Consider the following 22676-nt stretch of genomic DNA (forward strand, 5'->3'; position numbering starts at 1 on the left):
TTATTAAGGTATTGTTAGATGAAAGCTGGGGGCTTGGGCCTGACTCTGGAGATTCCTTTAAATGATACTGGCATAATATCCTGCACGGTATACTGTTTTGACCAAGAAAACTAAAAGTTACAGGCTAATAACATGGTTTCATAAATCTATACAAAAGTTCTTGTTTAAGTATCCTTAGGCACAGCAGAGTCTCAATGTCACCATTGACTGTAACTGAACATTAGCCTGTGATGCCGCTTCAACTTCAGTGGACATATAACAAACCTGAATATCCTCCAAACATAAAATCATAAAATTAGTGGCCTGTCTTGTCCTGGGATGTATTATTGCCTACTTACAACAGCTGTCCAGTAGGGGGTGGTAGAGCTGTCCTTTGTCACAACCAGCAGACCAATGACAGGAGAAGATGTGCATTTATTTACGAGCCATTTAATAAAGAACCCAGTTAGTAATGCGAGTTTGAGGTTTGAATGAGAATAAGGAAGATTTTCTTTGAACAGGAAACACCAGAGAAGGAAAACAACAGAATAAATTAAATACAATAAATATTTATAAGAAGTCATGTTTTAAATACACAATATCATTAACAAAACAAGAGGAGAAACATTCAGTCATTCTTTTTCTGTGCTTACAATAAAGTGAAATGACCCATTAACTTACAGATCCAGGCACAACTTGAGTCCAAACATATGTATTTCTGTGGTGGACTTGTGACTTGCTTCATAGTCGTGGCTTCTCCCTACTGAGCTCTAATCACCTTTTTCAGAGGGCAACAAATAAAAAAGGATGAGTGTAAAACTGCCAGTGAAAAGCAGGATGAAGCACTTGATGCTCTGTGGGGGGACCACAGGTTCACTGACACAACCTGGACCTCAGCCTTAATCTATCACCGAGTGGAGTCCTGACAGAGCTCAGTCCACTGCTTCACGTACACTTAGCAGTGGGCAGACAGAAGGCCATGCTGGAGGGACAAACCAGGATGTCAGTGAAGATAGGTCGGTAACCTGCAGGCAGAGGGGGGGCGCTCTGCTCCAACAAATCCAGTACAGCTCCTCTGGTGTCCCTTGAGACGTCACCTCGAATGTCCAGCAATACAGAGACGTGTTCTTCACTAAAAGAACAGAAAAATAGTCAGAGAAATAAATTGAACAGCCAGGCACCAAATTCTGTCAAAAAGGATAACAAAAACTATGATTTTTCTTAAAGCATGTGAGGTCAGATTACCTGATGTCTGGGTACTTGGCTGCAAGTCCAGAAACTTCCAGAGTGAGCAACCCAGGATCTTTCAGCCGGATGAAATCAGCCAGGACAGGCAACAAGGCCAAAGGATTGACTTCAGGCTCCAACCCTTCACCATCCTAAACACAGGAACACAGACAAAGGAGTAGATACATGTGTCAGCTCCTCTGTCTAAACCTGTGACTGACGTAAGTACCTGTGGAAATCCATGACAATATAATGTAGACAATGATCAGTCTTCAACCTGGTATCTGTTTCATGACAAAGAGATTTAACAAAACTTAAAGGTAACATGCTGTGAGGAAGACACTGGTCAATTTGAAGATATGCAAACCACAGATGCACAGGGGTGGAAAAGGAATTCTCTGATGAAATTAAACACTTGTTTTTCATCTCTGTAAATGTTGGACATGAATTTTACACTTACAACAAGCCCCGTTTCCACCAAGCGGTTCAGTTCAGTTTGTCTCAGTGCGGCCGCATTTTACAGCGTTTCCACTGACTAATCCCCGGACAGATACCCAAATAACCGGGATGAGCCGTCCCACTTTTTGGGGCCTCTCTGTAGGGGTGCCAGAGTAAATCGATCCGATCCCGGAAAGTGGAGCTACAACACGGCAGTTCTTTGATTGGTCTAAAAAATCCTCACCTAACGTAAGACAGCAGCTGTATTTCTCCTGGCAGCTCATAGTCTTCTCTGAAATGAAGCTTGATTGTTCTTTGTAACAAAGAGCCACATGGCATCACAAAGAAGACACATTGCTGGATGTCTTCCATCGTTGCTCTTTGTTTACTGTGTCAGGTTTTTCTTCTTCATTGGATTTATACATACTGAGGGAAAAATAAGTATTGAACGCGTCAACTTTTTTCTCATCACATTTATTTCCAAAGCTGTTATCAAACAAAATTTCTACCAGACATTGGTATCAACCCAAATAATCCACACATGAAAAGAAATTGTGACATTTAAGTCCATAAATAATGATTATGTGGAATTAAGTACGATAACACAGGAAAAAAGTATTGAACACACCATGGAAAGGCTGTATACTTTGGCAAGGCAATGCTCCATACCACCTGAAATCTGTCAGCAATTATTACTTCAACTTCCAGTTAGTGCAAACCAACATCAGCTGGGCTAGAGCAAATTGATGGTCCTATAAAAAAAGGTTGTTTTTTCACCAAGCAGTTAAATACGACACACCTCATGATGGGTAAAGGCAAAGAGCTCTCTGAAGACATTCACAACCTGATTGTTGCTCAGCAACAGAATGGAACTGGTTACAGATTTATATCAAAGCACCTGAATACTCCAGTCAGCACCGTTGGGGCCATTATTCACAAGTGGAAGAAGCACCACCTTACCATCAACAGGCCACGCACAGGAGCTCCTTGCAAGATTTCTGACCAGGGAGTCAGAAAGATAGTCAGAAGAGTACTCAACAAGCCAAGGACCACCCTGAAAGTGCTCCAGAAAGACTTGGAGGCAGCAGGTACAATTGTTACAGAGAAAACAATAGGCAATGCACTCCACCGCCATGGCCTCTATAGACGCTCAGCCTGCAAGACTCCATTCCTCAAGAAAAGGCATGTTGAAGCTGGTTTAAAGTTTGCTAAACAGCATCTTGACAAGCCTGTAGAATACTGGGAGAATGTTGTCTGGTCAGATGAGACTAAAATTGAACTTTTCAGCTGTCATACGACATACCATGTTTGGAGGAGAAATGGCACTGCACATTACCCAAAACAACACTACACCAACAATGAGGTTTGGAGGTGGAAGCATCATAGCATGGGGTTGTTTCTCATCTCATGGTGTTGGCAAACTTCACATAATTGACAGAGCAATGAATGGAGCCATGTATGGGGAAATTCTTGATATGAATCTGCTGCCATCCACCAGGATGATGAAAATGAGACGTGGCTGGGCCTTCCAGCAGGACAACGATCCAAAGCACACGGCAAAGTTGACTCTCAAATGGTTTCACAAAAAGAAAATCAATCTGTTAGAATGGCCTAGTCAATCACCTGACTTAAATCCTATTGAACATTTGTGGAAAGAACTAAAGAAAAGGGTTCACCAGAGGGCACCGAAGAATATTCCAGATTTAAAGACAATCTGTGCAGAGGAATGGACCAAAATCACACCTGAGCAGTGTGGGCCATTAGTTAAAACATACAAGAAGCTTCTGGGAGCTGTCATTGCAAACAAAGGCTTCTCCACTAAGTATTAGATGAGTCTCAGTTAGTGTGTTCAATACATTCTCCCAGTGTTATCGTATTTAATCAATATTTATGGACCTGAACGTTGTGATTTCTTTTCATGTGTGGATTATTTGAGTTAGTACTAATGTCTGGTAGAAATTTTGTTTGAATTGCAGCTTTGGAAATAAATGTGATGAGAAAAAAGTTGACGCATTCAGTACTTATTTTCCCCACAACAGACAACACGCAACACTTGCTTTTTTCCCCTTATTTTTTGTGTTATGTTATTTTCTTGCTGGTGTGTTTTCTATTTTGATTTTTTTTTTTGCTGTTTTTGTCCTGTTTTCTTTGTTGGTTAATTATTTTTTTTTATTTTCTTACTGTCCTTTTTTGTTGTTTCCTAATGTTTTTTTTCTTAATCGTTTTTTGTTATTGTGTTATCTTGTTTTTTGTTGTGATTTTTTTATTTCCCATCAGATTTTTTTAATATGCCTTCCGATTTGTTATTTTATTTTTTCCACATTTTTCTGTTTCCTTATGTGTTATGTTGTTTTCTTGTTGGTGTGTTTTCTATTTTGTTGATGTGCATTCTTTTTGTGTCATTTTTCTTGTAATGTTTTGCACTTTAGGGTCACTTAATGAACAGATGGGTTCGTAGAAGTCACTTAGAGTACATTACATAAAGGTTTTATTCTTCATGAGAATATCTAACTAGCAGTGGTGGTCACATGGGTTTATTTCAACCGGAATAACAGAGGCAGTAAAGTGTGACCCTGTCAAAAAGGAAAATGAAACTGGTGTATTAAGTCAGCTGAAGTCACAGTCAGCTCCTCCTCACCGGGCCCTGGAAGATCTCTCTGAACTGCTGCTCGTCCTGAACCATCTGCTGGGCGAGCTGCTTCCTCTCCTCAGCGCTCCGACACACCAGCCTCTTCTGCATCAGAGCCCTGACGTACTCCACCACCATCAGCCACTGGGCCTCCTCCTGCAGACGCTGGGCACAGATTCAGAGCATCAGGGGGGGTGGGAGATTCATAAGTAGCACCCAGAGGATTAGTCTGACAACTTTTTGCATTAACGATGAAAAGCAAGAAGGCAGATGTGTGTGAGCATCAGTGGGGAACCTTCAGGGACCTCTAGGCCTTCAGAGAAGGCCTTAAAAAATCTGGACCAAAAAATATACGTATCATATATATATATATATATATATATATATATATATATTTTTTTTTTTTTTGTATTTTGTGTGTTTTGGTTTGGAGAGAGACAGAAAATTTGACCAATCACGATTTGAGTTTTTTGGGGGCGGGACAAAAACAGAAGAGCATAGGCCTTCGTGAAGTCCGAACAGTGGGCAGAGTGGTTAGAGTGGTGAGAGGAATGGCAGAAGATGAGAGCGAAGTTGTGGCTAGCTTGTTAGCATTTTTTCAGCGTGTGCGAGTAAAAACTTCATCTGGTCACGCTTGTGCGAGTGCTTATGTCTTAATACTTCATCTAACATGGGCACTGTGTAAGACATTGTGGTTTGAATTCTCCCTCTCTTTCACTGGCTCAGTCAGTCTCCTCCACCTGAACTCTCCCCTGTTTTAAAGAGAGAGCGCTGTCGCGTACACACGCAGCTCGTATGTTCATCACACACCGAAGACAGACAGAACTTCATAACGACACACGTTTCACTATTTTAGAGTCAGCCTTCTCATTATATGATTCACGCTGTTCTAAACTCTCCTGATTGAAGAGGATGCTGCGTTAGAGCAAAGCTACGTTAGTTTAACTCACGACATGTCAACACTAAAAAAGAAAGATAGAAAACAGCTAAGGCTCTGATAAACTCTTTATCAACAAGTGCAGTATAGTTATCCATCTCCGTCTCTGAGGTCTCCTGCAGCATCTTTGGATCAAACCAACTTAGAGAGCGGGGGTGGGTGGTTTTTTGAGTTTTCGATATAACGTCCAAGTAGAGGACTTGATTCACTTTCAAAAAATATTAGCGATCACAGGAGCATACTTAAAGTTGGGGGACAATCAGGAGAAATCACAAGCTAGGAGAACTGCCAGAGAAGGGGTTTAAAAAATGGGAGACTCCCTCCATATTCAGGAGTGTTGGCAGCCTGCCAGTACTCTTGATGGGTAAAAGTAATGAGTTTATGTATGACACAGATTGACAAAGATAAAAACTAAAGACATTTTCTTCATCATTTTAGTTTACTTTAGTATTTTTTTGTAAACTCACTTCATAATGTTAGTCATTGTTTTATGTAAAGCCTCTTATTTATTTTTATTTTATTTATTCAATGAAAATGTAACTACTTTTTTCCTTGATGATTTCTTTTCTGGGCTGTGAGGGCTGAGGTGAAGGCCCAGCTGTAGTACTCACGGTTCGCCACTGGTGAGCATTAATTTTTGTTCTGCGCATGTTCTCTTCACAAGGAATTTTGGTCTTTTGTGCACAAGGAAGTCTGCCATGCTGCTGCTGTTATTGCTGCTGTCACTATGGATACAGGAAGAAGAAGCAGAAATGACGCGCATTGCTTTATGATGTTCTCCGTGCATTGCTGTTTTGTTTGGGATACCATGTAAACATGAATTAACCCTGTTGGCTCATGCATGTAAATGAAGTATTCCAAATGTTTCAGAAACCGGGATATTGACCTGAACCTGAATGTTGACTGCATGTAAACGTAGCCAATGTCACAACTGGTCATCATCACTGCAACAATGCTAACTTTTGACTTTCTATTTGATCCAACACAGAGAAGTAAAGTTTCCCCTCTAGGTTCTCCTTGTTGGACGCACTGGTAGTGGATGCGTAAATGGTGAAAGTTTCCATCCATTCATCCATTTTCTACCGTTTATCTCTTTCAGGGTCATGAGTGGCTAAAGCTTATCCCACATAAACACTCACACCTATGGGTAATTCAGAATGACCACTTAACCTGATGAGCATGTTTTTGGACTGTGGGAGGAAGCCGGAGAACCAGAGAGAACCCACCTATCCACTGGGAGAACATGCAAACTCCACACAGAAAGGCCCACCTTGTCTGAACCAGGATTTAGTCTGCGATCTTCTCACTGTGAGGCAGCAGCGCTAACCACTTTGCCACTGTGCAGCCTATGATGAAAGGTCAATAAACATAATTCTAATGTTGTCCTAACCTTATTTATTTCATTTTGTCAATCAATATTTGTCATCAGTTTACCAGTTAAGCTTCAGATCCAATGAAGGGTTTAACAGCGTGGGACTGAATGCAGAAACAAAAGGTATCAAAGTAAAAGAATAAATGTTTAAAATGAAGCTTTGAATACAACTGAAAATTCAAACACTTTCAAACATCAAATAAAACTTAATGAACATCAGTTTAGATGCAGACTTCTTTTTCCTTCAACACTCTGAGACAAAACCAGCTCAGGGAGTGGAATCTGACCCTCAAAGTGTTTTTGACCAATAACCTCTCTGTGAGTCTCTGTGGACTTAAGCTCCAGTCTGTACAGAGGGGACAGCGGAGAGCTGTTACCTGTCGGCAGGGAGGTCGAACCCTGTTGTAGAGCTCCAGGTGATGCTCCAGGATCTGACACAGTTTAGGGACGGGGTCCCCCTGGGCCAGCCAGGGCCGGGTCAGCAGGCCTGGTAAGAGGGGCTGGAGGTTCAGCAGAAGCTGATCCATCACCAGACGACATGCCCGTCTCACCGCTCGATCAAGAGCAGCCAGAGGATTAGGAGGAGTCCGGATAAAGTGCCCCACTGAGCGAGATGATTGCTGCTGCCGCAGGCTCTGTGTGGACTGTCTGCAAGAAACACAGGTGACACTGGGACTGTTGCCATGGCTTCTGTCTGTTATCTGTTAAATGTACCTGAGCTGTTAAGTAGATCATTAATTGGTGTTATCAGAGACCAACGGACAGACAGACAGACAGACAGACAGGACCACCTTGTCCAGCACATAAACTTAAACAGATCCTCCTCAAAGTCTCTTTGATACCAGCCACATTCACCTGATAAGTCCAGAAACATGTTTTAAATGTTTTAAATAAAAAAAGATAGATAAAAAGATAAAAAAAAAAGAAGCCTGAACTGCTTTAAAAATCTACAAATGGCAAAAATGAAAAAAAGCTTGTTTAGCCTCTTGAAAGACAAAATTATTATTCCCATAAACTTTAAAAAAATTTTTACTCTTTACAAGTCAACAGAGCATCACTTTTTTGTCATTAAAGATCTTGAAATGAGACATTTTTGTGGACTTGTTATGTGAATGTGGCTCATATTAATTCAATAAAGACACTTGCTTAAATTTCAGTTTTTCTGCTGTGCAGTTGAGCAGACAGTGACGTGCACTGACTGTTGCAATGTTTAAAATGTGGTACATGCTTTGGCAGACTCTTGCATAGTCATACAGCTCTGAAATCAGAGCTCATGACACAAAATAATGTGAATGAAAGTATGGGGATGAGTCTCAACATTAGTTTTTTGTTGAGTGGCTTTCACAACTCTGCTTTTATCTCACTTCAGGATGATGCAGTTGCTGATGGAGGCGAGCAGGTAATGGAGGTAGAACTTGTTTTTGTTGTTGCTCAGATCCCTGCGATGCTCCTTCCCAAATTCTACCAGGGCTTCCCGAAACCTGTGATGGACAGGAACAGAAATCAGCTCTGACGGTACAGGAGAGGCCTCCCCCTGCCAGTGGAGATGATGGACTGGGATTAGATGGCCACACGGCTGCACACCTGTTGAGGAGGTTCTCCATTTCATACAATCCCATCTGGATGGTCTGATCTCGTAAGGATTCTCCAATCATCAGCGCCACTCGAGCGTTCTCCTCCAGCATCTGCAATACAAAAACAAGAAAACTAACGCATTTGATTGAAGGTTTCAGAGGGCTGACAGTTATTTTTTTATATATATACTTTAGTCCACAGAAGCACAGATGGTCAAACAATGTGACTGTTTCAGTTCCCGTTTAGCTTACTTCACAAAGCTTCAGACCCAGGACATGGCAGAGAATCCAAGAATAGATAAGCTTGTTTTAAAAAATGAGTAACAGTTTAGATGTTGTTCGATCATAACTCCTTGAAAACCAGGAATGATTTCCTGGAAAAAAAAATGTGGATAATTTCATGAGAGCGGGACATTTTGAAAAAGGCCAGAAGCTTAAGCTTAAGCTGCCTGTAATGAAATAAAAGTCCCCAAGAAAGTTTAAGTCACTTATTTATTCATTTAATGGAGTAATTGATGTTATCATTCATTCATTTTCTGAGCCACTTGTCCTTTTCAGGGTCGTGGGTGGCTGGAGCCTATTCCAGCTGTCATTGGGCGAGAGGCGGGGTACACCCTGGACTGGTCTCCAGTCAATCACAGAGCTGACTTATTGTCTTATTTTTTTTTTTTAAAGGTTTTAATGAAACTTTTTATCATGTTGATGAGATAGAGGTCTTTGAAATTCATGTATCATATGATAGACTGGGTTAAAACAAGATTTTAACCCTAAACCCCCACAAAACATACATGTAGGAATCAAATACAAAACATTTGTATTTTTTTTGTTTTATTTTTTTAACTAGTTTGTAAACATTTTTAGAGCTGTAAATTCTTTTGAGTTATTTTGTTTGTTTGTTTTTTTTGTTTGATGTGTATGTGGTTTCAGGCACTCCTGCAGCCAGCCTCGAGCAAACTCTGAACTTCTTTGCATCAACTTCATACTTTTGTTCTGGGGGTTTACAGCTCTTTTAAAACACTCAGCTTACTCTGTGTAGAAACACATCTTTTCTGCCAGTTTGACAGCTGAGTCCTGGATCATGAAGTAGACTGATGTTAAAGATGTTTGTTTTTTTTTTTTTTTAAATGCATCTTGTTCTGATACGGTCTTTAGAATAAGGCCCATCTCTGTGTGGATCCTTTTCGTGTGGATCTTTTAAAATAATCACAGTGGCAAAAACTCAATACTTTGACTTGCAGTATTTTTCCTCATGAGCCCAATTTGAGGCCACAAACCGAAGTTATTTGGTCAAACCATTCCAAAACTGTTTATCACCTCTTGGCATGGAGAGCCAAAGATAAGTCCACTTAATGCTCCGTTTAAGACTATGGTTTCTGGGAGGGGAAAAGCTGATTTGGTGAAATCTCTGCCTGCTTTGGAAGAGATAAGCCATTCCCTTTGTGCTGTTCTGGTTATAAAACACATTACTCCGGTTCAACGGCAAAGAGGCACTTAAAGTAGTACAGTGATGTCACCTTTCAGGATGAAAACCCCCTGAGTGAGTATGTGTGACACTGCTTATGTTACAAACTGCACATGTACCTGTGTAATGATAGTCGGCAGGCTGGTGTGGTAGAAGCCTTCATGGTCTGTATCTGGTTCCTGGTCCCTCTGCCAGTCCTGTAGCTCCACCTGTAGAGCTTTGTGCATCCACTCTGACACACTCTTCTGTAACAGCAACAACATGGACACATGCAGAGACCGTTCTAAATATAACACACAGATAACACCACGCTGCTGTACATGCCTCCACTCTGAGTATTACCACATGGATTGTTGTCTAAGGATCACTAAAACAACTCCTGCACAAAAGAATGAAAGAGGAATATTTGAGAAGAAAGAGAAGGATGATCTATAAGATATGAGACATGTTGTTTCTTCTCTTGGACACAGGTCACAGTTTGGTTACTTTAGTGAAGGACTTACCCGAACACTCTGCACATATTTGCTCTGCAGCTGCTCCAGACCCTCAGAGGAGATAAGGGCTCCGAGTTCTTCTTTCTCCATCTCAGCCACAAGCTCTGGATCACCCATCATGTCTGGGCTGCCAAGAAGAAATGCTTAGACGCTGACTCTTTGTTTCATCTACTATTCCTTACAGGTTGTGTGTGAATGTTTTACTTTGACAGGAGAAGTGATCAAGATCAAGAGTCCTGTTTCCACCAAGCAATCCTGTGTGGATCAGTAGAGCTTGGAACAGGTCGGATAGGTAAAGCCTGATGCTGTTTGCGTGTCCCATGGACTGTATAATTAATGGACATAGTCTCCCCTACATCATCCATCTATTTTTGAAACAGATTTTTGAAGCAAATCAGATATCGCAGGCTTTAAGTGTCCATACTTATAGCTATAGGGCACCTCTCAGTCAGTCATGTCAGCTGAGCTGTGGGTAAACCTGGAATCTTAACATCCTCTAAACTGCCAAGTTAGGAAAAAGCCCCCCCGTACAGTGTGTGTACAGGGGGGGCTTTTTTTTGTGGCTTGGTGTGTTTTTGACATCCAGTACTTCTGGAGCCAGCCTCAAGCGGACACCAGAGAAACAGCAGATTTTGGAACTTTGCATTGTCTCATATTCTTAGACCAGAGGTTGCCAATTAGCAATTAACTTGTTCTTTTTTTTGTCTCTTGCTTCTGTTTCTTCTTTTTGACGTTTGTAGTTCCACTGACAATCTGCTTACCCCCCACCTGTGTGAAATATAGGGTTGCCACCTGTCCAGTAAAATACAGAATCGTCACGTATTTCAAACTTGAATGTTGCGTCCTGTTTGAAGTCAATGTGGGACGTAATTTGCCCCGTATTTTCAGTTTGCCTTGACCGCATCACCCCTCTGCCTGAATTTAATATGCGTTTGCGTCCGCCCACTAGAAACGGCAGTTGCTTGGTTGATTTTGAGCGTGGAATAAGTGCTCATCATTAATTGGGTGAGAGAAAGCCACAGAAAATCAGAAGTAAACATGTCTGTGGCTGTGGCTGCATCTGGTACTCCACCCCGTGCCCCATTGAAAAGCAAAGGATGCAGAAACGCAGAGGTGAGAGTGAGTGAAACGATTTCAAAGGACACGGTAAAATCTGTCGCCAAGCTTTCTGTGGCACATGGTGGCCTGTCGGATGTGCAACATGTCACTCACAGTTCTTCAAACCTGAAGCATCTCCAGATACAGGAATCTTATTAATAACTAACAAAATATGGTTAATTTGGAAAAGTGAATCCCCCTAAAAAAAAATCAACAGAATGAGATTTTAAAAAGGTACCAATTATTTTTAAGCTGCGACGGTGTTTTACTGAATATATTTTCTCACATTGGTTATTTCTTACCAGTACATCAAGAATACAGACATTTCATTATTACAACATGAAAAAAGTTCAATACAATATTGAAAACCTGGAGCATTCATGATTATAGGAAAAAAAAAAACAACAAAAGGACAAACTGAAAATCCCCCGCCCCCTGCTGCTGATGATGTCCCCTATTTTTTTCTCCCTCAAAGGTGGCAACCTGAGTGAAATGTGAATTCTGCAATCTTTACCCCGGTCTTATACAATACATCACCTGGTTTCCATTTAATGATAAAACAATCAGGGACAGAAATACTGAGACTAATAAGTTTAATATGCTCAGATGAGGAAGCTCACCTGTTGTAGATGTGGAGCACCCAGTTGAGCACAGCAAAGATTTCTCCACTCTCCAGGTCCCAGCTGCTGACCTAGGACATAAAATGACTGTTGTTTTTGCTGAGCAGCTCATCACATCCACAAAGATCTTACAAAGTGTGACAGACATCGTGCAGCAGTCTGTCTCTGACTTCACCAACCTGCGCCAGGTGAGCATGTAAACAGCGGTGGCTGGCCCTCAGGTAGGCTCCTGTTAGCCGATAGTGTGATGGGACACAGTGCTCCAGCAGGTGGCGTACTGTGGCCAGGTCGGCCATGATGCCATGCTGGAGGGCAGAAAGGTGACCAGCCAGTCCAGGACCTCGTGTGTGCAGGTATGAAACACTACGAAAGCGTGCAGAAACAGCCTCCTCCAGTACCTGGAGGGCAGAGATGAAGAACAGTCAGAGCAGAGCAATGTAAGAGGTTTCAAACATGCTGGAAGTGACTTGCTGTTTCTGGACCTGGAAGAAGCTTGTTCTCCAGCAGCGAGGTCTTCCTGGGGGAAGGGGTCTCATGTTGCCTTTGGTCCCTCCTCGCTCCTCTAGTAAAGCGTGGTCCAGGGCCTCCTCCCTCTCCACTATCCTCACAGCCGACACAAATGGTGTGGGGTTTTGTGGGGCCAGGGCAAGAGCACTACTCACCACTGCCCACAGCTCCTTACCTGAGGCCACAGGGTGGAAAAAAAAAGATTTGAACAAAAGAAAGACTGAGCTCTTATTAACAGTTAAAGGTCAATGTAATCCATCAGCCTTGTCTGTTTTATGATCGAGGGAAAGCTGAAGAAGTGTTTGTATAATTCTTCTCAGTCCATTTCTGTCAGTCTGGGGAGTAATGAGGTGGCAAGTTTTAGCGGATGAAAAGTAACCTAAATAATTTTCCTTTTTCTCTTTTCCATCCCAACACTGTCTCCATTAAGTACCCTAAACAATCTTAATATGATGTTTATTTGTACACAACAGATCCATACCACCACCACTATATGCCTCCTTACCCAGAGGTGTCAAGTAACAAAGTGAAAATACCTCACTTAAAGCTATGGTCTACGATTTGGAAGCTTGGTAATTATTAATAACACCATTTATGAGGCTGTTATGGTCCGATGGTCTGATCTACGCAATATAAAAAGAAAAAGAACGAAAAAAAATCCATTCAGTACAGCAGCTGCAAAACAGCATAATAATTGACCAATCCGAACTGCCGTTCCCCACATTTTGGGTTTGTGCGCAAGTCCATCCAATCCCCTGTCTCCCCTGCTCCGCACCATCCTGCCGATGGTTCTGCCTCGTCCTTCCCCACTACCCCTCTCACGTCAGCTAGCTGCTCAGCTACTGGAGTGTCATGAAGCCGGAGAGGACCGAAACCAGGAAGCTGTTACTATTACCTTCCACAGGGAAGGGAAGAAAACTAAAGAGTTTCGAGGAAAAGACTGAAGCAAGGAAGAATTATGAGCGATACAGGTGCCAACGGAGAGTGAATATTGGAGAAATGTAGGAACCGGTGGAAAAAGCTGCAGAGGGATTTCGGACTGAAGACTGATGCTGAGACAGACAAATTTCTGATGTACAGGCAATAACTTTGTTTCCTACAGTGGGAGATGTCAGCTGAACAACCCTGGTTAGTCTGTGCCTGTACTGGCTAATGACTGAAAGCTGCTGGTTGGAACTGGCCGGCTCTGTCAATAGATTTTAGCATAAGTTAGCCGCACATCTTTGGCAGTGTAAACTATAGGCCCCTGTGGCACAGCCTAGGCTTTGGTCCTTAATGGCATTTGTCCCTTTTACACGACTTTTACTTTTATACTTTAAGTAGTTTTGACACCAGTGCTTTTACACTTTTACTTAAGTAAAAACTCAAGTTGATACTTCAGCTTTTTCGAAAGTCTTTTTAAACCCTACTATCTAAACTTCTACTTGAGTATTGAATGTGAAAACTTTTGACACCTCTGCTCCTTACCCAGAGCATCCACCAGCTGCCCGACACCAGAGAAATATCTCTCGACCAGCTCCTTGTCCTCAGCGCTGAGAGCACTTCCTGCCATCCCATCAGCGCCATGAAGCTGCCAGAGGATGTCGTCCTGCCAGCGCTCCAGATCCATCAGCCGGGCGTGGGCCTCCAGAAGCCGTCGGGACTCCACCAGACGCTCCGTCTCCAACACCATGCTACGCACTACAGCCAACAGGGAAGAGTTACAGGGAACTAAGTTAGATAGCCACTTGTACAGGCTTTTTTCACATGCTGAACTGATTATTGAAACTCTAATCTCTCTGGTGTTCATTAAAAGAACATCTCCGAAGTCAACAACCTCAGCTGACACAGGCCAGGAAGAGAGGGTACACATTACACCCATTTTAAAGTCTCTTTGGCTGTCGATAGTTTTAAGAATTTATATTAAAGTCATCTCATCAGGTTATTTTATTATAGATTTATACTTTTGTTTTATTGGAACAGGCTGAAGACCTAGGGGTGCCCTGTTTTACTCTACTTTATTTAAAGGGTGTTGTTCTTTATTGCCAATGTCCTATGTGTGTTTGCAATGCGAGCAACTAAACATGACAACGTTCCTTCGTTATGAATATTTGATCAAAACAAGAAAAAATGAAAATACAAGTCCATTACACGGTCACACATGTTCTATTGTGAATAATATGTTTGTAAATCATTGTATTTCTGTTTTTATTTACATTTTACACAAAGTCCAAACTTTGTGGTAAGGTGTCAGACTAAGTGATCAACTGTGTGCTAGTGGTGCGACCTTTTTAACATTCCACAGCAAAGATCCTCAATGAGAGATACATTCAATAGTTAAAATACAGCACAGGGGAATCATAGCCTCCCAACAATGCCAAGGCCCCCAAACAGCATTTGTTTCTGGTTGCGGACCCCCTTTGGAAACCAACAGACTATGCTTCAAAATGTGTCAAGAAATGTCAACTTCAAGATGGTTTTTCTAATTTTTATTCCCTTTTTAATAATTATTCATTTGTTTGTGGTCAGTATTTAGCCAGGGGAAGAACCCCAAAATTGAGTTCAGTTTTTTAGACAGCTCAAAAATCGGCACATAGCACCAGGTCCACAAAAATCGTGACAGCATCAAGCCAAAGTTGCCTTCAATTTTCTGAGGCCCCCCTAGTGCCTTCTGGAGGCCCCCACTGCTCTAAACCATCTTAACATTAAATTAATGATACTTCTACCTACTTCTGTTTATGGAAGGGGTTATTGTATCCTGTGTTCACAAAGCATCATCTCACCAGAGTACAGTCGTGGCAGGTTGCTGACGGCAGAGAGTAGCTGACTGTGATTGATGGATACTTCTCTCAGCCTCTCCAGGGACTTCACCCCATCTGTGTTCCCATTGGACTCCAGTCCCGCTTTCTTCAAAGCATGTGACACCTCCTTCAGCTCAGTCCTGGCCTCCCTTAGCTGCTCCAGACCCCAACCCACCCCCTCCAGGTAGGACTGGACCATAGACTTAAAGGAAAGAAGCACAGAGGTTACTCTTAATTCCCATCTTTGCTTTTTAAAGAAAAGTTCCCTCTGCTAAGTGAATGAAAACAGCTTTAAATAGACTGAGTTATTTCATTTAGTGAGGATTTCTGGGTGTCAGTGATGTCACCTTCAGCCTGGTGTGAATGGAGGCTGTCCTCTGACTCTCTCTCTTCTTGTACTGGCTCAGGCGCTCCAGATGCTCAGGTCGACAGAAAACACCTGACGCCCACTTCAGGGCGGCACCACGCGCCAAACACTCTGCCCTCGCCACTTCTGGCCATATCTCAGCCACTGACAGCCTGTCTGAAGAAGAAAAGAAATACCACAAGTTATAACAGTCTAATAAAAAGTAGTTTGCTAAGTTTTAAAAACACTGACAATGTTTAATCATGTATGTGCTGTCATCTGCCGGTCTGGGTTAGTTTGTTCTTCATTCACACTTATCATTCAAAAGACGAACACTAGACATGTCACAGTGAACACAGCTTTTATTTAGATATTAATTTTACAGCAGGCATATTATTTAAATAGATATGAATTTATGAAGGAAGTATTGACTGAAAACAACACTGACAAATTCCCCAGGGTCAATGAAGTTTATCTTTCCCTTATCTTATTTTATCTTATCTTATCTTATCTTATCATATCAAAATTAAATTAACCTAATTTATCTTAACGTAATTTATCTTAACCGGACTAGATTTATCTTAACCGGACTAGACTTATCTTATCTTATCTTATCTTAACTTAACCTTACTTAACTTAACTTTACTTGAATTGAATTAACAACTTAGCTTGACTTAACTTATCTTATCTTAACTCAACTTAACTTAACTCAACTTATCTTAACCTAACTTATCTTTACCCAATTTATCTTAACCTGACTTGACTTATCTTATCTTATATTATCTTAACTTAACCTTACTTTACTTAACTTAACTTCACTTAAGTTAAGTTAAGTTAAGTTAAGTTAACTTAACTTAACTTAACTTAACCCATCTTATCTTATCTTATTTTGTCTTATCTTGTCTTGTCTTGTTGTGTCTTGTCTTAACTTAACAACTTAACTTGACTTGACTAAACTTAACTTAACTTATCTTATCTTAACTTAACTCAACCTAACTTAACTTGAATTAGTAGCTTGACTCAACTTAAGTAATTTCAACTTAACTTATATTATCTTTGTTTTTGAAAAAAAACTAGTCTGTGTGCACAAGGTCCAAGACAAATTAGTGAACAATAATTGATAGATACAATCCTTCAGTGTACATAGAAAAAATCAAGCTCTTTGTGTTCAGCTCGTGAAAAAAATAGGAGCAAAAACAAAAGTGTTGGTATGATATTTTTGTTCAGAGTACTGGAATTCTGTTTTGAAATGTTCTTTGATACAGGGGTTCCTAACTTTTACTATGCCAAGTGCCCCCAAACAGCATTTGCTTCTGGTCGCCAACCCCATTTGGAAACCAACAGACTATGCTTCAAAATATATCAAGAAATGTCAGTTTTCAAAAGGTTTTTCTAGCGTAAATTCACTTTATAATAATTATTTCATTTTGTTTGAACAGGAAGTTGTTCACAAACAAAATCCAGGAGAAGGATACTGCTTTCTTATTTGTAGTCAGTATTGAGCCAGGGGAGGAGCCTCAAAATTGAGTTCAGTTTTTTAGATAGCTTAAAAATAGGCCCTTTACAATAACAAAGAAACCATCATGATAAAGATTTCAGTATAGTTTATGTATAACTGAAAATTTTTAACTCTCCAGGGAACACAAAATATAATATAACACATTTATTTAAAGAAAAAATACACACTGTGGAAGCTCCTCCAAAATATCAGTAACCCAAATAAAACAGAGAGCTCAACCAAATAAAGAGCAGAGCATAAAGAGATGTGTTTTTTTATTTGTCAGCTTGGTTTTTAGGCTCTGTGTGTATCATAAAATGGATGAAGATGCTTTCTTTTGTCTCGTACTGCAACGTGTGAAGCTCTCACCTCCCAGCTCGTCTATGTTTTCCATTTTACCGTTCAGCCACAGACCATATCAGCCATAAAGAGACCTTATTCAGCATGCTGAGCAGCAGCAGTATTGACATTCAGGGAATAGGATAAGCTCTGAGTCTAACATTTCTCTGCAACTTAATGGAAAGGTTCTTTTTATAGCAGAGAGAAGTGAGGCTCAGTCAGAGGAGCAGGTAATCTTTCCTCCTCTGTCAGTCAGCACAGTGGGAAGTCGTCACATGACCAGCCTCTCGTTTGAGTAAAACATCTTAATTGGGCTTAAGTGAATAATGAAGTGGTTAGTGACTCATGCAGAGAGCAATGTGCTGCGTCAGGTCACCAGCATAATGCAGCTTTTCTGTTCCACTTGGGGGTCAAAAGCTCATTTTGGACACTGGATTGCATGAACAGCACATGTCACCAAAAGTTCAGTTCTGTCAGAGGTCTGGGTTAGTCACAGCTCTCTCTGTGTGGATGTTTGGACGTCTGCAGCTACACAAAGAGGGCCTTCTTTTTCTCAGATGGGGTCATGGGACACTTAAGCCTAAACCTGAAGCCCTCAAACATCCTTATCAGCAACTCTGCCAAACAATAAAACCATACAGCTCACATCCAGGGAAGTGATGAGGTTATGTAAGCTGCTGCTGCTGCTGCAAAAGCAAAGTGATAAACACAACTCCAGAGAGGACGATACATCAGCTACTCACTGTTTATAGCAGAGGATCACGCTGCCATGAAGGCTGAGAGGAATGAGAGTTCAAGGCCCTCTGGTCATAATGGTGCATGTTAGCAACATTGTTATCTCTGATGCAGAGTCACTGCAAAAACTGAAATGTGCACAGTCTAATTTTTTTGTTTAAAGGATGTTCTTATTTGACCCAACATGAGACACACTCACCAAGTCCAGAAAATCTTTGATTTCAAGACAATAAGACGTAAACTTGCTAGAATTTGTAGAATTCAAGTTGTATAAAGTTTTGGTCTGAATTTCTTACACAGAGTGAAATACATCAGCTGCTCAAATTATGAGAGAGTGATTTGGGTATATGCCGTGAGTCGTGCTATGAGTTATTAAACCACTAAACCTGACTTTGGATCATGATCCAGTCATGTCTCTTGGAAGTTTATTCATTGAAAAACAGTTAGTCATGGGATTTCTAAATCCTAAAAAATGACACATATGTGATGTGCATTTATTGGGAAAAAATGACTCCTGATAAAATCTGTAGACATCATCATCATCATCATCGTCATTCAACTTTTTTACATAGTCTGGTGTTAAAAAGGCAAACTAAAAATCACAAAAATTTGTAATACCAAAGAATTGCAATTAAAAGATGCTATAAGAAAGATATGTTTTAATTGTACTCCCTCGCCACCTTCTGGCCTGGAGTCTCAGGCACACTGTCATAAATTACTCTTAGCGAGGCCTGTGTTTGTTTTGGAATTAGATGGAGATCAAAAACAAAATTTCTTTGTTCAAGACAACTTTTTACTGAATACAATGCGCTGAGGTATGGCATTTATCAGTACAGTTACGTAGCACCATGGTTTAAAACGTGACAACAAGCAAACGTTGTAGCAGCTGGCTATATGTTAGCAACATCGTCAGCCTGGTACCCTGACTTATCTGTAGGCTAATCTGATAACAAGTAATCACTGTCAGTTTGTAAGTAGTTTAGTAACTGTTTATATTTTGCTCAGATGGCAGCCTAGTGCTCTGAGAGGTGGCTGTAATGTGTAACATTAGTGAATCCTGGTTATGTCCTGCCAGTCATCTACCGATCAGAGCTAACGTAACCTCACTCTTCATTTATTGATAGACTCTCAAGTTTGAACAGACCACTGCAGAATAACTGCTGACTGTGGGTTGGAATCAACATTAGCACAAACAGTTTAGCTCCTGTGTTATAGAGTGATACAGCCTGAGCTAAAGGCTAATTAGCCTTTAGCTCGGGCTGTTTCACCCTGTTTATCTTTTTTCTGCTCTTCTGTCCTTTTTCTGTCTGACAGTTTAGTTCTCACTACTAAACTTCCTCAGCCAAGATGGTGTTGTCATAGAGACTTTGACGTGCTGTAAATCAATCTGGTCATGATCGGCCAGTCCTGGAAGGTAAGAAGTAGCAATTTAAAATAACCTGTAACCAGTAATATTGGTGCTGATAATCTGATTTTAAGTGTGGATTATGATCAGGCATATATCTAGGAGGGAGACTTTTTCAAGATCACTTTCAAACTCCTTACAACCCCTTTGAATTGAATCATCACCCCAAAAATGATAAAAGAATCAAATCAGGAGAAACACAGATCATTCCAGCTCTAATGTCTGTAAACATAAAGTTAAAGGTGCCCTCTGACTCCATTGACTGAGTCTTCTGCAAATGTTAATGTCAAATCTTTTATCACCGATGTGTATACTCAGTCAGAATAAGACATTTATAAACATTATAAACTAAAAATTCTATGAATGCAACTTTAAGTTTTAATGTGGAGACCAGTTGAAAAAATTGTCCCTCCCTAGTAATTTGGTGGATTTTGTTTTTGAGCATGCCACATGATCATGATCATACAGTATACTTTTAACAGTAAATTCTCCAGTTTTATTTAAAAATGGACACAAACACTCCATCATTAATGTGAAAATTTCACCTGGACTGAGGTCAAACTGTGTTATCAAGCATGTGTATTGACATTCAGATCATATAACTTTTCTTTGGAATAGATCCATGAAGTTAGTATCTGTTAAAGAGCAACTTTGTGTTGTGATCGTTTTCTTTTGTGGAAACAAAAAGAAGCAGGATGGCAGCGTCGGTGGACAGGGAGGAACCTTCGTCACACTGTCTGACACGAGCTGGCACGTGTTCAATAAGTAATCAAAGGTCATTTCTGTCTCCAGAATCAATACTTCACTCTGAATCGAACCCTCTGACATCTGAAGAGTTCATTCATTTGGAACAGCAGCTCTGGAGCCTTAGGGGCTTTGTTTGTCGCTTCCTTCTGAGAGCCTTTAGAAAATGTGGGTGTTGGCCTTCCAGCAGTGTGTCAACAGGCAAACAGTGTGTCTGTGCATGTGTGTTCAGTGTGTGTGTGATCCTTTACCTTGTGGTTTGTCACCAACACTCTTCTGATCCCCTGCTGACATTGAAGGTCAGTTTTCAGCCGCAGAGTCTCCTTGTCCCCGAGGGCCGGCACCGAGGGTTCCCAGGGTGCAACTCTGCCAAAGGAGGTGAAGAAATACAGGGATGAGGGAGTGAAGAAGAAGAAGAAGAAGAAAGGGTGGAGGAGAGAGGGCACATATCCATTCTAGTGACGGCTTTCCTCTTTCACCCAAACACACACACACTCTCTCTCCCAGACACATCCTCTGCTGAGAGGCCGGCAGGAAAGGGAGGGAGCTGGGCGAGGGGGTGGAGGGGGAAGAGAATAATGCTGGAGGGAGGGGAGGGAGAGGAGGGGAGGGTGAGGGGAGAAAGGGGCAGGGATAGGGAGGGTAGAAGGAAACATGCTGCATTCAGAGGCCTGTGGAGAGAATCAGAGAGCAGTATTCACTCCAGCTTTTTGTTCCTCTCACTCTCAGACTCTTATTTAATGGTCAACAGCACACCCATCGCCATGACAACTGAGGGGACCGCACCCTCTCGGGAAGTCCATGTGATGCTGAGCCCTTCAGAAAAGCTCAGCAATGGACCTGCTTTCTTCAGATAATATTTCCAACAACAAATTATCAGTCTCCTGTCTATCTGGATAAAAACGAGGTTTTTGAAGAAAGAGTGTCTCAGATTGAAGAACGCTTTGTATAAAAGTTGGTAACATTCATTTATTGATATAATGAATGAAACTGCTGCTGGTGCACAGACAGGCAACAAGGGAGGGGACTTGTTTGGCTCTTTTTAAGAGCATCAAAAAACCTGGTTTACATCAGCCTCAGGTCAAAAAGTATGACGCTTACTGCAGTTCATCAAACGTCCTCTTTAGGCCGTCTGCAGAAATTTTACAGCTTGGATCTATCAGCACACACTGTGCCTGTACCCAGGTGAGTTTATAAAACTTTTGCCCATATAAGGGCATGGTAAAGCCCATGCCCTTTGCCTGCAAAGAGGCCAAAGACCTGCCTTTTAACCCCATCCTAACTCCAACAAAATAGGTTAAGATGAGTATTTCCAATAAGTCTCCCGTCAATTAAAGGTGTAAAAACCAGGTATCGGAACCAATTGGTGATGTCACAGAAACCGTGTCCATCCATACATATTAAAGCACTAAGCATATTTTAAAAAGACCCCAACTTGAAGGAATAATAGAGCTTGTGAAGGTGCTTTAGCACACGTTTTGGCTCCTGAGAGAGCACTTCAGTACCTGTTTTTCAACAATTTGGTCCCACACACCTCTGTAAATGTTTTGGAAAGAGGAGATCAATGCATGCTTTCACATCAGAATCTCCAAACCCCCAAAAGTTGCAACTTTTTAGAAATAAATAATTGAATAAATAATTGAATAAATAATTGAATAAATAAAAACAAGGGGTAGCCAGAGGTGTCTGACAAGTCACTTAATTTATCAACAAAGTGGCTTAGTTAGTTTCACTGGCTGTATCTCACAGCCCTAAATACATAATTGTCTCAGAATGCAGAATGCAGGTGAAAAAAATGGTGACCTCTGCATGCCTAAAAAGGAAGTAAAGGTTTTCAAAGTAATTGCGACATTTCATGTGTCAATAACAGTGAACTTTCTTGAATAGGGAAATTGCACCATATTAAGGCCAACAAGTGCTAAAAGTCACGGCTCACTTTAAGAGGTTTAAGTTTTCTTTTTAATTGCTCCTTAAAATATGAATGAAAGTGAATAAAAGAAAAACATTTGTAAAGACATTGTTATGCTGACCTTTTTAATTAAGTAGCTATTTGCGCATTTATCACACTCAGCTGATATGTTTGAATGTTGTATTTAATTTGTCATATTAGAGTCAGTAGGTCTATTGATTTAAATTTTGGTGTATATATCTCTTACAATCCTACTTGTAATATCTTGAGTGCTTATGTAAATATTTTATTGTTCTGCTGGCTCTGATGATTGCTGTTATAACACAATAATTTCCCAGTTTGGGATCAATGAAGTAATTCTGTTCTATACACCAGTGGTTAGCCGTGGCCCCCTGGGGGGTCTCAGAAAATTGAAGGGCAGGGGAAAAAAATAATAATCTTTTTATTTATTTATTTATTGTTATCATTTATATTCATATATATATATATATATATTTATATATAACCATTTGTCCTGAACATACAACACATAAAGTCCTGTAATCATTGAATTCTCAAGTTTTCGATTGTGCCTAACCCCACC

The 22676-nt window shown here is 40.8% G+C and overlaps 2 protein-coding genes across 2 annotated transcripts in view; both read right to left on the reverse strand.

Moving 5' to 3' along the window:
* Positions 1-22676, reverse strand: part of LOC141796179 (NACHT, LRR and PYD domains-containing protein 12-like) — a 600880-nt gene that overhangs the window by 134723 nt on the left and 443481 nt on the right. The window lies entirely within an intron of this gene.
* exoc3l1 (exocyst complex component 3-like 1) lies at positions 199-20702 on the reverse strand. Its single transcript, XM_074676915.1, has 15 exons — positions 20436-20702; positions 15465-15640; positions 15100-15319; positions 13805-14017; positions 12313-12512; positions 12010-12228; positions 11831-11901; positions 10122-10239; positions 9738-9863; positions 8167-8267; positions 7947-8063; positions 6960-7230; positions 4283-4438; positions 1225-1358; positions 199-1111 (listed from the first exon to the last, which is right to left on the reverse strand). The coding sequence occupies exons 1-15, from the start codon at positions 20476-20478 to the stop codon at positions 925-927; spliced, it is 2352 nt and encodes a 783-aa protein (XP_074533016.1). The 5' UTR covers positions 20479-20702; the 3' UTR covers positions 199-924.

Source organism: Halichoeres trimaculatus, unplaced genomic scaffold (assembly GCF_033239565.1).
Source record: "Halichoeres trimaculatus isolate MK-OKI-2021-1 unplaced genomic scaffold, fHalTri1.1 fHalTri1_scaffold_10, whole genome shotgun sequence".
In the NCBI taxonomy this organism is placed as follows: Eukaryota; Metazoa; Chordata; class Actinopteri; order Labriformes; family Labridae; genus Halichoeres; species Halichoeres trimaculatus.

What these genes read in the sequence shown, in the direction of transcription:
- exoc3l1 (XM_074676915.1), bottom strand. Translation starts at nt 20,478, where the DNA reads ATGTCAGCAGGGGATCAGAAGAGTGTTGGTGACAAACCACAAG. An exon ending in GCAGCTGGTGGATGCTCTGG is followed by an intron (nt 12,513 to 13,804) that starts GTAAGGAGCAGA and finishes CTGTGGCCTCAG; the next exon opens with GTAAGGAGCTGTGGGCAGTG. An exon ending in TTCGACCTCCCTGCCGACAG is followed by an intron (nt 4,439 to 6,959) that starts GTAACAGCTCTC and finishes ATCTGTGCCCAG; the next exon opens with CGTCTGCAGGAGGAGGCCCA.